At 39.8% G+C, this 17,820-nt stretch overlaps 1 protein-coding gene across 1 annotated transcript; it reads left to right on the top strand.

Annotated features, from left to right (window-relative positions):
• Positions 1-1,084: 1,084 nt before the first annotated feature.
• LOC122415951 (cuticle protein 64-like) lies at positions 1,085-2,306 on the top strand. Its single transcript, XM_043428563.1, has 3 exons — positions 1,085-1,161; positions 1,357-1,510; positions 1,835-2,306. Exons 1-3 carry the CDS (start codon positions 1,150-1,152, stop codon positions 2,104-2,106), a joined length of 438 nt encoding a protein of 145 aa, XP_043284498.1. The 5' UTR covers positions 1,085-1,149; the 3' UTR covers positions 2,107-2,306.
• The last annotated feature ends 15,514 nt before the right edge of the window (positions 2,307-17,820 follow it).

Raw genomic sequence — 17,820 nt, 5'->3', positions numbered from 1 at the left:
GTGCTTGAAGAATATCTAATAAAAACAATTTTCGATTTTTCCGTCCATCACAAGTGTGTCATAAGCCCTTAAAATCAAAAGGAACACTTTTCCGGAGCAAACGGGAGACTTGTGAAGTTTTACTGCAGTTTCAACCTAATGCATTGTACGAGAGTAAAAAACTAAAGAAAACCGAACTCGGAGAGCGATGAAAATGTAAAAAATCAAAAATTTTGAAAGAATTATTGAAAAAACGAAATTCCCACAGCTTTTGAAGCTTTTGAAGCATTTTCATCGCAGTCCCCCCGATTTACGTCCGATAAAATACGCCATAAGCGAGTGCGTTCACAGACCAAAATTAAACCAGTAAAACAAGGATTGTTTTCAAAAACGCCAGCGTCATCGAAGACTCGATCAATCGTCTGAGATCGTAAACTTTTCCCCATCTCCGTAAATCCCTCAACCGCGAAAAATCGGCTGTCCAGCAATCTGCGAAGGCAATTAATTTCCCCCAAAAACTGGCATCCGCATCCAAGAAAAATGAATTTGAGCCATAAATTTGATAACTCCATCAATCGAGCGTGCGCGATCGCATTACTTGCGACAGCAGCTCCATTATCCTGTGTCTCCGCGCACATATATCCGGGTCAATCAAACCGCGATAAGATCGTTCGCGAAATCGCTCATTCGTTGTGAAATACTTAATTCCCAGCACATGAAAGAGAGGAGCGCGAGTCTCACGGTGTTGCTGCATCGACAGAAGCAGAACAAACGTTGTGTCGATGTGTGCGTAGAGAAGAATTTTCGTGACAACTCGCGCGGGATATGTGTCTCGAGAGCGGAAAAATGGTTTTAGAAAGGCGGGAACCCTCGAGGTCTTTACCAATAGGGAGGACAACCAATGACGACGCAAGTGGTCCCCGTTTATCTAGTATCGTAATTCTTGTAACACGTGGATCGAATCCTGCTGGCCATTCGTATATCTTTACACGTAGCATAAGCCCCTGAATTACGCTGTATGGATCGGGTTTTCCAAGCCGCTCGACGACGCACACGGCTAAGTTAATGCAGTATAAAAGGAGGCGTTTCTATCAAAACGGCATCAGTCTCTCGGGTCCCAATCTTGCGATCGTGTCACTAAGAATAAACCTTTCTTCGTTATCTTTCGTCATGAACGCTCTGGTGAGTTGGGCTGGAGGGGCTTTGCCTAAGACCGGAAGTCTGCTGGTCATTTTGTCCGTTTCCTAAAATCGGCCAAACTTTTTCGAATAGTTTTCATTGAAGGGATTTTTTTTTATTATTTTACTCTTTTTTTTATGGCTTGGAACAAAATATTCCATTGGAAACTGACGAAACGTTGATGTTTATTTCCGCAAGCTCGTCTTCGCCGTCCTCGCTCTCGCTTCTCCGATATTCGGCGACGAGAGCATCGAAGAAAAGAAACAGGATAAACGAGGAATCGTGAACCTCGGTTATGGAGGTCACTACCCGTACGGCGCCCACGGCCTCACCGGATACGGCGGTTACGGAGGTAAAGAAAAATCGGTCTGCTACTCCGCTCGTAGCTTGCGGACCTTCCGGTCTCTTCCGGACTGGCGTTTCGGTTGCAAAAGTGAGGAAAAGTCACGTTCGCTGCCGGAAGGCTGGGCCCAGTTTTCCCGGTGCGCTCGAGGCCTGATTCGGTGTCGGGAAGTCGATGAGAATAAACTTGTTATCCTCTTGTGAACCGGAAACGTTGGCTCCCAGTTTCAGTTTTATTATGAAAATGAATATTCGCGAGTGGGATTTTTATGGAATTTCGAAAAATCAGGTTTCCAAATTCTCTTCGGATTTTGAATACTTTGAATTTTCGCAGGCTATGGACACGGTTACGTCGCACCGGTTTACCCCGGTCTTGCCCATGGCGTTGGCCACGGCTGGAATCACGGAATCGCCGCCGCCCCGTCCATCGTTCACGGATACAACGCCGCGCCAATTCCCGCAATCGCTTCGTACTCCCACGGCTACAACCACCACGTTCCATCCCTTTTGACCGCGGCGCCATGGCGCCTTGGCTACAATCATGCTTACAACGGCGTACACGGGGCCGGTTACAGCCACGGACTCAACTATGGCAACGCCTGGTAATAAATACGATCGAGCTCCCCGAAACACCGGAAGTTTTAGTAGCAACGAGCCTCCGAGGCTCGCCACTGAGCCACGCAAGTTCCGGTCACTTCGGTTCTGCTGCTTTCTTTGCGAACACAATTTTCTTGTCCATGAAAATTGTAAATTATTTGTACACATTTGCCCACCTGATGTCTTGCCAATAAATTTTATTATGACTTAATAACGACTTAATAATGTCCAGGAACTTGTCTCCGGTTACATTCGAAACGGTTGACCCGCGAACTTTCAAATTGTGCTTGCAAATTTTATCACAACTTTTTCCACAAAGAAATTCGATAATCTGCACTCAGTTTTCGAGCAGTTCAGAATATTTCGCGCAGTCTCTAATGGAAAACAAAATCGTTGAATTCTGAGTAGAAAAGCTTCGAAAGGTTTAGATAATTACAAAGTACGTGAATTTTTAATTCTGTTTCGCACACGCACACAGACACAGATTGAAAATTTGTTTTAATCATCGAGTTTTGTTGGATTCGTGTGGGAGCAATCTCATTGTTTTTTCGTTCAGGAAATTTTGGGAGTTTTTCACTCAGTGCAGCGAGTCCAGAAATGTTTGGAGCCTCAAAAAACTTCACTTCACGTTTGATGAATAAAATGTAACTTCCGGTGAAAATTTGAATCGATCGAAAGCTTTTTTTCATTGAGAAAAACAGCTTTTCGTTGTACCGTAATTGAAGGAAGTTTGAGCTGGAATTTAAGTGCTATTTCGACATTGTCGAGCTTTAATACGAACGAGCCTGTGTCGAGACCGAAAATGGACTTGACGTCGCACTCGAGGCCTGCGTCCCCATCCAGCAATGAGAATTTCAATGAGAAAGCTGACGATCGAGCATGCCATTCCAAATGCGAAAATGACAATTGCGAAACTCAAATTTTCAAGAGTTATAATTCGAATATCTTCGCCGCTGTTCTCGTTTTCAATGGCTACTAATTCGCGAGTTGCATTTGCATAGATCGTTTTTTGATGATAATCGAACAAACCAGATTGAGCGTAATACGAATTAAAAATTCAGAATTTGGTCTATTTTTCGACCTCAACCCTGTGTCCTGTCCTCATACGCAAAATGATACTTCCAGTAGAAAAATATTGATGAAACGGTCACAGCTCAGAATAACAGGCAAGAAATCCAGTCCTTGAATATCGTACATCGAAAAAAAATTAAAAAATAGTTTATAATGTATACTCGGTATGCGTTTCCATCAGAATGTATACTAAAAAAAAAATTCTATACTTATCTGTCGCGCAGTTTGTTTTCACCGCATTCCCCCGCTTTTTCGCTCAATATATTCTTTTATTAATTCACGTAGATACGGCCATGCTGGATGAAGAATAAATGTAAATGCGATCTATTTTTCGTTCGAACATTTCGTGTTCGGCGTATATCATAAATTCAATATTACAGCATCAAAAATATTATTTACTTTCCTAGATAAAATCAAACGTAGATCGCAAGCGAGCAGGAAAAAAGATCTAATAAATAATTTGGGCATTCTTCATACCGAAATCGTGTAGAAATTAAACAATTTTATGAAAAACTATAATCGAAATCCAAAAAAAATACATTCGAAAAACGACATAGAGAATAGTATTGGAACAAATGTGAAAATAAAAAAAACTGGAAAAGTCAAATACATAAACCAATGGTGGATACGAAGCGTATGAAAAGATGAAATTTTTATTAAATTTTTCCTCTTATCCAACATCCTGATATTTTCATCGATTCATTATCAATTGCTATAAGAATAAAAACAACTTTGAATTTTTTATATATTCAAGCATTAATGTTGGATTTGTTCGCTTCAACGTTGTCAGAAGCCCAAGTTGAGTCTCGTGTTGAGATTTCGAGACAAACAGTGACTCGGAAATAGCTTTTTTGGTTGTAAAATTTTAATGACAAGTGACCCTTCTAAATATCGATAGCAACTCGAATCAACTTTCCTCAAACCGTGGCTAGGTGAAAACAACAGCGAATTATAGTCATTCGCGATACATCTCGAAAAATGAAGATTTTGATGAAGCTGGAGTAAGTTTATGATACAAATAACAATTTTTCTTCATTCAACAGAATTAGTTTAAACACCATTTAATCTGTGCAAAAAATTCATTTTTTTCATTAAAAATACATACTCTTATCGATCTTTTCGTACTGTTTCTCGCTTATCATTTTAATCTATTTCGTTTCTTTGATATTATCGTAACTGCGAAACGTCGATCTCGGATTATCTTTAAGGTACAAGGCGTACAAGCCATCTGAATTTCAAGTTTTTCTTCGTTCAGTATTTACTTGAATTAATTAGTGAATAAATTATACTCAATAGAAAAAAGTGCGCAAAATGGGTAATCGAGCCTCTTGGCAGGGTATAAAAGCCCAATTTTTCTATCGATTTCTCAACAGTTTGTCCCATCGTTGATCAGACAGACACATTCGCCATGGAGACTCGTAGTAAAGCCTTGATATTCCTCCTCGTCATTGGGATCATCGGAGCTCATTGTTATGTCGTAAGTTTGCAAAAATTTTGAGTATTGTTTATCACGATTTTTTTCACCGTCGTTACGTTTCTCATGAATATTAATTTGCGAAGTTTTCGAGGGGAAATGATTCCCTGAAATGAATACGGAAATAAACTGACTAGAAATTCGAGGATCTTCGAAGAACTTTCGGTCCGATTTCTTCGCTGACTAACATCTTCTAATCTCACGATGATTTCCCATGAGCCGTATCAAAGCTTATTCGATAAAAAAATTACGTAAAAAAAGAAAACAGAAAAATTGTCAAAAACGACGAAGCCAGTCCAGGGGAGCCGGTTGCACTTTGGAATTGGACAATTTTTCTTAATCTTTGATCCTAGCGGGGATTTTTTTGAGTCAGAATACTCCGAAATTTCGTCTTTCTCATTTTCGTATAGTGCCACGAGTCAAATGTTGCTTGAATTTGTTTGGACACGCTTTACCACAGAATAATTAAGGAGAATAAATGAGAAAGGAGTAAAATGGTTCATATTCACAGGAGGAAAAGGGTGACCGATATGAAGGAAGAGCCAGAAGAAGTCCTGAGGCACCGTACAAGGCTTACAAAGAAGCAGAAATTGAAAACCAAGACAGACATGAACAGAACGTTAATGCGGCGAATCAACTGTTGCATGACCCAGTAGCGGAAGCTAGGAGGGAAAGGTTAGCGTTATTCCGTCAACGCGTTAACGCTTTAGTGGCGCAGGGTGTTACCAGAATGGATGCGGAAGGACAGGTTATGGAAGAATTCGCGCGAGAGCGTGAGAAGTAAGTCGAGGCGACCTTTACTTTTATTAAAAATACGAATAAAAGATTCGTCCTTTTGAAGTCGCCTTTTTATTGGAATTTCGTAGTGGTGCTGGTCCAGCACCGAGAAGACGCAGAAGAAGTCCTGAGGCACCGTACAAGGCTTACAAAGAAGCAGAAATTGAAAACCAAGACAGACATGAACAGAACGTTAATGCGGCGAATCAACTGTTGCATGACCCAGTAGCGGAAGCTAGGAGGGAAAGGTTAGCGTTATTCCGTCAACGCGTTAACGCTTTAGTGGCGCAGGGTGTTACCAGAATGGATGCGGAAGGACAGGTTATGGAAGAATTCGCGCGAGAGCGTGAGAAGTAAGTCGAGGCGACCTTTAATTGTTTCTAAATACGATGAAGATTGATTTTCGTTTTTCTGTAGAAATTCCATCAATTTTCTAACCAAGTGAATTTTGTTTAATTTCAATTATCTTGAAACTTTCAAACCTCTCGGTGCAACATACCAAAAAATGTGGGTCTACTGTCATATTATTTAAAACCGAATCGCATATGAATCGTTACGAGTGTAAACCGATCTTAGATCAGCCTCAATATGGCGATTTACCGTTCGTTCTTTCGTCCTTCTCAAACCGCACTTTTCATTGGCATCTTTCAGCGCTGCTTAAGCACCAAGAAGAGCCTGAAGAAGCCCTGGAGCACCAATTAATTCTAAAAAGTGGGTCCAGTCAACCGGTCCCTACGAACACGATGTCAAGAGATTTTTGGTTTTTCAAATAATTTTTTATAAATTTGAGAATTATCAAAATGTGAAGCCCTTATATGACTCTTCCGGCGAACTTTACATTATTTTATACTTCAAAAATGTTTTAGCATTAGTGCGATTGTTTAAATTCCAGAATAATCCGATCGACAAATATCTGAATAAAAACTGATATTACGTGTGCAAATGAAACTCAACGCCGACGTTTTTATCATTTCTCTTTCCTCGATACCCGAACCTCATTTTAACCTCAGTTTTCAAAGTCCTTATCGAAATCTAGAAAATTACAAATCAATCATTTTTCGAAATTACTGTTAACAAACAGTTTTCGAAAAATGAAAAAGTTGAAGAAAATAAGGTCAACGTAAAGCAAGCCACAGAGACACCGATCGAAAGACTGAAATCGAAACTGAACGAAATATCAACTCAACCGCCAATTTCAAACTTCTTGATCCTCGCTGTCGCGTTGAGTCGATTTTTTTATGATCCTGTAGTGTCCAACTAATAAAATTTTTCCTGAAATTGCTTCCCAAGCGTTGGGAGGGAAGTCGTTTCATTGGAGACTGAAAAATTATCGGTGAATAAATGTTGCAAATTTTTGACGATTTATTCATCCAGGTTCAGTGGTACATCTAATTTTAAAAATTTATTTTTCATGCAAGTGGTTCAACTTCAGATCGGGAGGTTAACATCAGAGTCGAAGTAACTTTATAAATACAGAATATAATTTCAATAATACTCGCAAGTGTGTTTCGGTTTTTCATGGTCTTTCACTACTTCTAACAACACTTGTAACAACACCCGGTGAATTTAACCAAAAAGAGGTATCGAAAGCTTCGAAACCTGGCCAATGACACACGCGATACTAAAATTGCTAATGCAAAGTTTTTTGGTATCACAAATTGGAACTTCAGTGTCCAGGAGAAATTACGAATTGTCTGTAAACGTTTGCCATTCATTTTGTTCCAACAGATTTCGTTGTAAAATTTTCTGTGATTGTATTCATTTTGCAAACTAATAACTCGCCAAATCAAACAATAGACTCATTTCTATGAAATGATTATTCACAAGAAAGTAGTTAATCTGAAAAATTCTAACACGAAAAAAGACGTTTAGTTTAGTGATGCTGTGAATTCTGAGTTTATCAGACTTCTTGACACGATTTAGGCTCAAAAGGCATCAATCACTTGAACGAACATGTTCAACTTTTTAAGAGCGATATGACAGTGGTATTTTGGTTGAAATAATTTCTGAAATTGGCTACCAAGTTCAAAGCAAACGAGAGTGAAAAATGCATTGTCTCAATTGATCATAACGGCTCAGTTGACTGGATTGAATTTCATCGAAAAATCAAGTATTTGTAAGATGGACTACAATAAAATTGAGTGGCCTTCAACGAGGATTGGGTTTCAAAGTAAAAACCTTCGCTGGTGTCGGCGTCGGCGGCGGACTCGGCATTTGGGGCGCGACGGCCGTTTACGTCGGCGAAACGCCATCTCAACAGCAAAACTCAAGAGTGCGCACGTTAATCCAAAGCCGAGAATTACAAATGCAAAATCCAAGTCTTCGAGAGTTAAGATTCTAAAGTTCTCACCACTGTCCTCGTTTGCGTTGGCCTCCAAAGTTTGGACATCGTCGGCAAAGATGGTGTTCCGATGGTAATCGTACAAGCCAGACTCAACGTAACGAAAGCTGTGTCGACTGGCTCTGTCTTGCAGAGGCCAATTCTCGCGATTCGGCCAGAAGGTGGGAGTTTCGGCGACCGGATATTTGGACATGTGAAGTTTAGAAGCAAGAGTCTGTTTGATGAGGATTTCCCTGACGCCGACACACACGACCGAAGAGTTTTGTAGTGCAAGATCCGTACAATTGACGAGGTGGAAGTCGATGCTTACAAACCGATCCCTGAAAACAGGATCTCCGAATATTGCCATGTCTTCGTGACGTCCATAGATGGCATGATGGGAATCGATCAAATCCTTCCGGTCATTGATGTTTGGATATCGAATCCGTTTCGACAGGAGGGCGGCGAGCTGTCCTTGATAGAGAGCCTGAATCGTTACGACGAAGCATAATAAGCAGGCTAAATATATTCGTGGACCAGTTTTCCTTGGCAATTTGGTAAAACAGGAGTTACAGATCATCCGAATGGTGTTGAGAACAGCCGTTCCAAGGCTTTGTCGCAAAAGGTATTTGAGAACAATCACATTAACTATGATCACGATGCACAGCCAGATTCTTGAAGGATAATCGATTGCAGAAATGACTTTCCACCACTGGGGCTGGTAACTCGTGGGTTTGGTGACAGCGAAATATAAACTATTCTGAATGGGATAGGGTCCTGTCAAGAACGTCCGTGATGTTAAATGCGCGAGGCCGAAAACCATGTCGGTGATACCATCAGAGAAATCCTCCACGAGGCCATGAATTTTTCCGTTCTCATCAACGTATGCTAATCTCGCCTTTGGATTTCGATGTGGGATTAGTCTTATTGAAACGTTCATGTAGTGCGATAACATACGCAAAGTTGTATAGGGAAATGGAAATTTTGCAAGTTCGGTGATATCAGTAGGATTCCGAAGTGGCTCTCTGCCTGTTAATCGAACCTCGTATCCACCGGCATCTTTCGTAGCGTCAAAATCAATGGTTTTGCAAATTTTTACGTTTCCGGAATATTTTCGTACGAACAGAGTCCACGGATGGTCGTTAACGCCTTTTCGGGTCCGGTCTATTTTCCATGGGGCTGGCGCATCCTGAGTGTAAGGATTGAACGCGTATATCAGTGGTCCTTTGATACCGTCGTTGCAAACGAACTTCGCTCCCAGAATATCCATCGTCCACGCCGCCCACAGAAATCTTGACGCTTCGTAGCCACATCCCTTTCGTTCGCGCGCCGAATCGAACAGATAAAATTGAGCCATGTGATTCCACCATTTGGAGTTTTTTATGTGGATCAAAGTTTTGTTGAGTTGCACCGTCGACGCAGCCGAGACAGCAAATAACTGCAATTTGTATGGAGACCCTTGCGAAAACGCAGCACTCGACGTTGAATCGTCGTCAGCGCTGAGTGAAACGACGCTGATCGGATCGTCCTCCCACATCGCAGCGAAGAAAGAATCGGAAAAATCACCAGCGATACCAATGGTCGTCACACGATCGCTGTAGCAGGCCTTCATTAAACGTGCCTGAATATCACGATCAAGTACACTCGTTATTCACTTTTAATTCACATTGAACAAATGATTATTCATTCTATGTTTAACTGTCATCTTTCGAATAAAAAAAATTATTCAATGTTATGTTATATTCTATGAAAAATTCTCACACAATGAATTTAAGAACAATATTGTAAGACGACCGGAATGCAATTGATAGAGAAAAAACATAAATTTACTGGTGTAAATTTTTTTTTGGACGTTCGAGAGTCGTTTGACTTCATAAGTTTTTGGAAAATGAACAATTTTTTTTTTTAAACGAACATAGTCATGACATCCGGTTTTAAGATTTGATCTAGAGACACTACACACATTGTTCTACACATTCACATAGTAAAAGATGTGAAACTCGAATCACTGCACTTTATTCTCATTCGACCACATTGTCATGTCAGAAACTAATTAAGGAGGGTGAATCGCGACGACACAATGTTGCCATGCTAAACCATGTTAAAAATATTAAGAATTTCAAAATGATAAGAATTTCATAAAATTTGTGGTAAATGTATTCTTTTAAAATATATTATAAGACAATATAAATTTATTTTGATTTTTCTACCTCATAGCTCTCGAGTAATTGAACACTAAAGTTCACGTGTATAAGCATAGAGTTTACATATATATACAGTTATACATCTCGTGCATAAGAGCTTCGATTTAACGCTCAATTATGCGATGACCATGTGGTAAAAAAATTTGAAAAAAATTGTATTTGTATACTTGATGGCAAAGAATGTTATCACGAAATTCGATCAAATTTTGATTATTTTGATTTCGTGATCCACCCTCCTTAATCGAAAGCAATACACACCGGATAGTGGAACTCACCATTGTCACAGTGAAGTCAGAGGGTCCTCGAAGCTTCGCTTTTTCCTCGCTATCAGTTAATACAATCGTTGTGATTTGCAGAACTAATAACGCCAGTACGAATTTTCGCTTATTCATGATTCCACATTTCCAATCGGGATATCTTTTTGAGTAGACTGATTTGAAAACTTCTTCCATCGGTGCCAGTCCCAATGGATTGCGAGTCACTTTTGATGTACGGTGATGAACCGTTACCAACGATCGCAGTAGTTCAAACCATTTAAACTACTTCTTAAAATCAATATAAAGCATCCGCAATTATCTTAGGCTGGTACGTGGCGTTGGAGGATTGTAACAATTTCCGTCAAAGGAATTACACGAAACATCCATCAGTTATCTCGGATCTTCCTCAGCACCGTTCCAATGGAAAGAACTATTGATCCGACTTATATTCAATGGCTCGTTACAGTTTGACGAACAGAGAATAAGCCGTTGACGTCATTCAAATAATAAATAGAAAAAAATGCACCAAGTACTTGATCGTAATTCATTTTTTGTTTGATTTTTTACAGAATTATTATCAGAAATTCACCACTTTTTATGCTTTTTATGCGGCAAAGCTACAGTTTCGTAACTTTGGAAATAAATTCCTATTAAGCATAATGTATAATTAATTCATGTCAACAGTCGACAAGATAAATATTATTGGGATATCTTTTACTGGAATGCTGTGTGCTCAGTGTCAACATGAATATTTTACCTTGAAAATATCGATAAACCGTCCCAGATCGTAATAACAATCAGGAGTGTCAGTTCGTAAAAAAACAACTCTGAAATAAAATTGTAAATAGCGTACCCACGCTCCAACATCCCAGACAATATGCTCGACGCGAAGGTAATAACGTGCGACTTTTCCTGGCAAGTGTAATAAAATAAAAATTCTCGCCTTATCTGTTGTCAGGCGGCTTGCTTTCGCATTTCGTACAGCTTTATCGTTGAATTTAATTAATTCATGCAGATATGGGAGCGCTGGATGATTTATAGATTCAAATACGATCTATTTTTTGTTCGAACGCTTCGTGCTCGGGGTATAATATAATTTTAATATTTCAGATTCAAAAATATTAATTACATTAAAAAATCGATAAATAATTTGTGTATTCTCCGTACCAAAATCGTATATAAATTGAAAAATTTTTTGAAAAACGATCTTTTGGGTGCGTATAATTTTTTGTAGTCCACCAAAAAACAAAAACAAATTCAAAAAAGTTCGTTGGGAAGCGAAAAATAACAAAGGATTGCGTCCAAAATAGAAAGAAATAAAAAGTAAAAAAGTCAAATACACGAATCAATGTTGGACACGAAGCGGCGAGCTTCCGCGAGTTTGTCATTTTTCTAACGCCACACGATGTTACATGGAAAAAAATTATTTTCATAATTACGTTCAACTTTCAAGGGTGCTGCAACAATGACATTGAAGGAGTAATTTATGAAATTGGCAACTATTGCCAGGCCCGAAAATTTCAGTTTTGTGTGCTCGACAAAAATTCTACTATTGGCTTTCCTTCGATGAGGATTAAATTTCAAAGTAAAAACCTTCGCTGGTGTCGGCGTCGGCGGCGGACTCGGCATTTCGGGCGGGACGGACGTTTTCGTCTGCGAAACGACATCTCAACAGCGAAACTCAAGATTGCGCATGTTAATCCAAAGCCGATAATTACAAATGCGAAATCAAAGTCTTCGACGGTTAGGATTCTGAAGTTCTCACCACTGTCCTCGTCTTCGTTAGCCTTCAAAATGCGCGTTTCTTCGGCATAGATCGTTTTTTGATGATAGACCCACAATCCAGATTCAACGTAACGAAAATTGTGTCGACTGACTCTGTCTTCCAAAGGCCAGTTTTTGCGATTTGGCCAGAAGGTGGGAGCTTCGGCGATCACATTTTTGGACATATGGAGCTTTGCGTCAATGGCGGAATTCATAAGCCATTCTCTGAGGCCCACGCACACAACCGAACTGTTTTTTGATGCAAGATTGGCGCACTTATTGAACTCCATGTCGATGCCTACGTATCGATCCTTAAAGGCTGGATCGCTGAATATTACGGCGTCTTCGTGACGTCCGTAGATAACGTGATCGGACGCGGCTAGATCCTCTCGGCTGTTGATATTTGGATATCGAATCCGTTTCGACAGGAGGGCGGCGAGCTGTCCTTGATAGAGAGCCTGAATCGTTACGACGAAGCATAATAAGCAGGCCAAATATATTCGTGGACCAGTTTTCCTTGGCAATTTGGTAAAACAGGAGTTGCAGATCATCCGAGTGGTGTTGAGAACAGCCGTTCCAAGGCTCTGCCGCAAAACGTGTTTGAGAACAATCACGTTAACTATGATCACGATGCACAGCCAGATTCTTGAAGGATAATCGATTGCAGAAATGACTTTTCGCCACTGGGGCTGGAAACTTGTGTGTTGGGTGACAGCAAAAAACAAACCATTGTGGATTGGATAGGCTCCTGTCAAGTACGTTCTGGACGTAAGAATAGCGGGGCTAAAAACCATGTCGCTGGTACCGTCGGTCAAAGTTTTTATCAATCCGTGACTCTTTCCCTCTTTATCAATGAATCCTAAAGTCACGTTATTGTTGTCTGGTACTACAATTCTGACCGATACGTTCACGGAGTGTAATAACATCAGTAAAGATATATAAGGGAGTGGATATTTTTTAATGGAGCTAATATCAGTAGAATTCCGGGGACGTTCTCTCTGCGTTAATCGCATCTGGTATCCACCGGCATCTTTCGTAGCATCAAAATCAATGGTTTTGCAAATTTTTACGTTTCCAGAATATTTTCGTACGAACAGAGTCCACGGATGGTCGTTAACGCCTTTTCGGGTCCGGTCTATTTTCCATGGGGCTGGTGCATCGTGAGTGTAAGGATTGAACGCGTATATCAGTGGTCCTTTGATACCGTCGTTGCAAACGAACTTCGCTCCCAGAATATCCATCGTCCACGCTGCCCACAGAAATCTTGACGCTTCGTAGCCACATCCCTTTCGTTCGCGCGCCGAATCGAACAGATAAAATTGAGCCATGTGATTCCACCATTTGGAGTTTTTTATGTGGATCAAAGTTTTGTTGAGTTGCACCGTCGACGCAGCCGAGACAGCAAATAATTGCAATTTGTATGGAGACCCTTCCGAAAACGCAGCACTCGACGTTGAATCGTCGTCAGCGCTGAGTGAAACGACGCTGATCGGATCGTCCTCCCACATCGCAGCGAAGAACGAATCGGAAAAATCACCAGCGATACCAATGGTCGTCACGCGATCGGCGTAGCAAGATTTCATGATTTTCGCCTGAAATTTTACCATGAGAACATTCGTTGTTGACCTCTTCGTTGTATCCCATTTTATCTTAAGACGATGGATCAGTCGGTAATCACACCTCGAATATTTGAAATTGAAACTCTTTGACATCGTTCGTCCGATTAAAATAATAAAAATGTCATCGTACGCAGCACGATCGCAAAAATCCGATGACATTTTTATTTTTTCGATCAGACGAACGATGTGGAAAAATTTCCCTTTCAAAATTTGCAGCTATCTCTCTGACACTCACGTTTATGATTACCGACTGATCCATCATCTTAAATCGTGGCAACGATTTGAGACGAGCTGAACGCATGCTAAAACGTCCAAGACATTTTTGAAATTTCGACAACAAGAAATCCCTTTCGAACATTTCTAGAAAATTTTTTCGACGCTATTTCATGAGCTTTACTCTTAGAAAGTTCCTTAATTTATTTCAATGTATCCTATTCTATTTCAATTTTTTATTATTTTGAAACCTTCTATAATCTTTTTTTTTAATATTTTTCTAAATTCTATATTTTTTTCTATTTTTTTGAAATTTTCCATAATGATCTAGTTTTAAAGTTTGGATTTAATTTTTTCCTACTCCTAAGTACTGTTTGGAGGGAGTGAATCTCCCCGTCTCAACTCTCTTTCACACAATTCATATTTTTTTCTCCCACCGTCAAGTTCTATCTTAAAAGATTTCACTGAACTTAGCTCACCATTTTAACAGCGAAGTCAGGCGGTTCGTCCGGCACTGGTGCATCTTTCCCATCAACCATTATTATCGCTACGATTTGCAGAGCCACTGAAATAACTTTCCACTTCAACTTACTCATGATTCCACACTATTTTCGACTCAATTTTTTTTCAAACTTTTCGTTTTCACGCAGTCCCGATTCGAGATGATTCCGACTCGATTCTTTTAGATGTTATGATATCGTAACGAGTGTCTGCGTATTCTCGGGATACTCCCTACTTTTATGAATCGATAGTATGCATCCGCAATTATCCAAGACAATCATAGCTACCGCGATAGTATCGTGCCCCTCGCCGTATTCACGTGCAACCCCCGTTACTTATCTGCGACAAATCTTTATCGAACGATACGTCGGGTGCGAGGTGCGAGAGCTTAACCGGTTGACTGGTGAGCTTTTTTCCAGTTTTTGTGCCAAAATTGGTACGAGCCAATATGTTACCGAAAATCACGATAATTTATTTCTGAGGGTTTTCAAGGTTGCTGATTCCATTTTCATGTGATAAAGCATGAAATTTTCGCAGTGAAAAATTAACAAATTTCACCCTGAACCCTTATTTTTCACATTTTTCGGGGGTAGCGAATTTCGTTTGATTCCGATGAAAGAGTCGAGTGTGATAAAAAACTAAAAATTTTCTCGTCATATAGCATGAAAATCCATTGAAAAAATGAAAAATTTCACCCTCAACCTTCGATTTTCCCCATTTCGAAGGGTAGTGAGGTGAAAATTGAGTTCAAAAATCGACTCAGCGACCCAAAAAACCATTGTATACCAATTTTTGTCCAAATCGGTTGAAAATTGAAAAAGTTATTTCAATATGTACACATATGATACAAAATCAGAATGGGCCCGACTTGTTTTTGTACATATATGATCCAATACCAGTCAACCGGTTAAGGAGTTTCGGTACAGAAGTCAAAATATTAAGAAATTGATCAAATTTGGTGATAATGTTCTTCAACATCAAGTGCGAAAACTCAAATTTTTTCAAAATTTTCTTCTACTTAGTTATCGAGTAATTACGCATTAAAGCAGATTTCTCATGCCCGGAATGTATGCCTATATATATGGAAACGCTATGCTTATACACGTAAACTTTAGTGATCGATTACTCGATAACTGTGTAGAAGAAAAATCTTAAAAAATTTGTGTCGTCAAATTTGGCACTAAAGAATATGTTCACCAAATTTTATAAAATTCTGAACTTTTTGAATTTTTTAATTTTTTTAGCATGGATTAGCATGGCAACATTGTATCGTCTGTACCGAAACTCCTTAAGCGACATTCGTGTCGCGTTAGAATTTAGAGAAAAAAGTTTTGACCTTCGCAGACGTGATCACGCACTTCCGGTCGTTTAGCACAACTTGGAAGTTCCTCATTTCGAGATTTAGTGTTATGCACACTGATTAAGGAAGTTGAGGTTGTACAGTCATTTTTTTTACCCAAAAGTGATGACCTGTACCTTTCAAAAGTTAGGCCAGTTTACAGTTTGGCAATGTTGCATACACTTTAAAGAAAAGTTGGGGAAAAAAGACGAAAAACTCGTGAAAGCTCAGTCGAAAACACGAACAGTGACGATCCTAGCCTCAAAAAACTGCACGGAAAACAGTTTATTATTAATATAATCTCAGCAAATCTCCTAATAAATCTGAAAAAAATTGACATTATTCGGCAAGCCTTGCACATGTTGCCCAAAAAATTTCATATTTTTAGCATCATTTTTAACGGAGATATCACTGAATGTGTCTTGACTTCCATAAGATTACATGTTATTTGGCCCAAATTGTTATTGATTTTTCTCAGCAACGACGCTCCTAAACTGTCTGAAAATTTAACTGATTTTTTTTTACACTCCACTTTATAAGATGCAATCGGTTTAAAAGCGGTGACACCATTTTCATTCTAATGCCTCAACTTCCTTAACAATCGAATTCACACTCGATTGCTGAATTTGCCGTGATTTGTTGCTTGTGTTCAAGGTGAGAAAAGCCGTGCGACAATCAGGTTTCATCGGTGCCTGTATTTTGTCGTTGTTTTCAGTAAATTAATCTCGGACGACCTTGAAAATGTACTTGACGACGTTTCCGGAGTAGCTTCTTCCCTTTACCAATCAATATCTCAAGGAGGGAGCTCGTGATGGCACATGCCATTCCAAAGCCGAATATTACAAAGGCGAAATTCAAGTCGGCGAGAGTCAAGACCCTGGCTTCGTCACCGGAGTCCTCGTTTTCCATTTCGGCGAGCCTGCGAGCTGCGTCCCTGAAAGCGATTTTATTATGGTAATCGTACAAACCAGACTGCGCGTAATAAAAATTGTGTCGACTCAAGCGATTTTCCAAAGGCCAATTTTTTCGATTCGGCCAAAAGATAAAAAACTTCGGCGACCGGATGTTTGGACATGTGGAGTTTAGATTCAATGGCCCAGGCTGCAAGCCATTCACGAAAGCCTACACACGCGATCGAAGAGTTTTGGGCCACGATATCCGTACAGTTACTTGAGCCGTGATCGTAACCGATGAAACGTCCGCCATAAACTTCGTTGCTGAAGATTGCAGAATCCTCAAAGCGTCCGTAAATCGCATGATCAGACTCGACGAGATCTCTTGCATTATTCATGTTCGGATAACGAACATGCTTGCTGAGAAGAGCTGCCAGTTGCCCCTGGTAAAGGGCCTGTACCGTTACGACGAAGCAGAGTAAACAGGCTAAATATATTCGTGAACCCGTATTCCCCGGTACTCTGGGGAGGCAAGAGTTACAGATGAGCCGAACAGTGTCGAGACCAGCCGCTCCAAAGTTTCGTCGCAAAACATATTTAAAAACAATGACGTTAAGTACGATGACGACGCACAAGCAGATTCTCGAAGGTTGATCAATCGCTGAAATAACTTTTCGCCACTGGGGCTGGTAGCTGGTGTATTGGGTGTTGATTTTTTATATTTTTTATGATGCTGGAAGTTTTCCCTCTCATTAAAATGATATATTATACTATTGTTTACTGAGAACGAATACTCAAAAAAAAATTGATGCAGTTTCAAGCTGCAGCCCCGATTCGAGATATTCACCCAAATTTTTTTTCATTTTCATACATTTTCTAAAGAAGAAGAATATCGCTTGTAACGACGTGCTGTAAATATAGAATTTCGCAATTTTTTCGGGTTTCCATAGGTTCACATGCGGAAGGAAAATATGCATGAAAATGGGAAAAATATTTGGAACTTTCGTTGCAGACAATAATTACGATCTCCGCGTTGTACGCAGCTGAGAAATTTCGACAATTAGACTTTGCGCATAAACCATGTACGAACTAGTATTTCTCACATTAAAACAATGTTTTTGCACTCTTGAAATATCCTTGAAGCTATACCGAAAAGGTCGCTATGCTGAGTTATTTCCGTTTGTCCAAAAACATTCCCGAAAACAAGCGATTTTTCTGACTTTTTAAAGCAGGAGCCCCCTCAATCTAATTTCATTTGCTCTCGCAACTAAAACATTTATTTAATCAGTGA

This window comes from Venturia canescens, chromosome 9, assembly GCF_019457755.1.
Source record: "Venturia canescens isolate UGA chromosome 9, ASM1945775v1, whole genome shotgun sequence".
In the NCBI taxonomy this organism is placed as follows: domain Eukaryota; kingdom Metazoa; phylum Arthropoda; class Insecta; order Hymenoptera; family Ichneumonidae; genus Venturia; species Venturia canescens.
The sequence above is the reverse complement of the archived record's forward strand: the minus strand, read 5'-3'. Positions and strand labels throughout refer to the sequence as shown.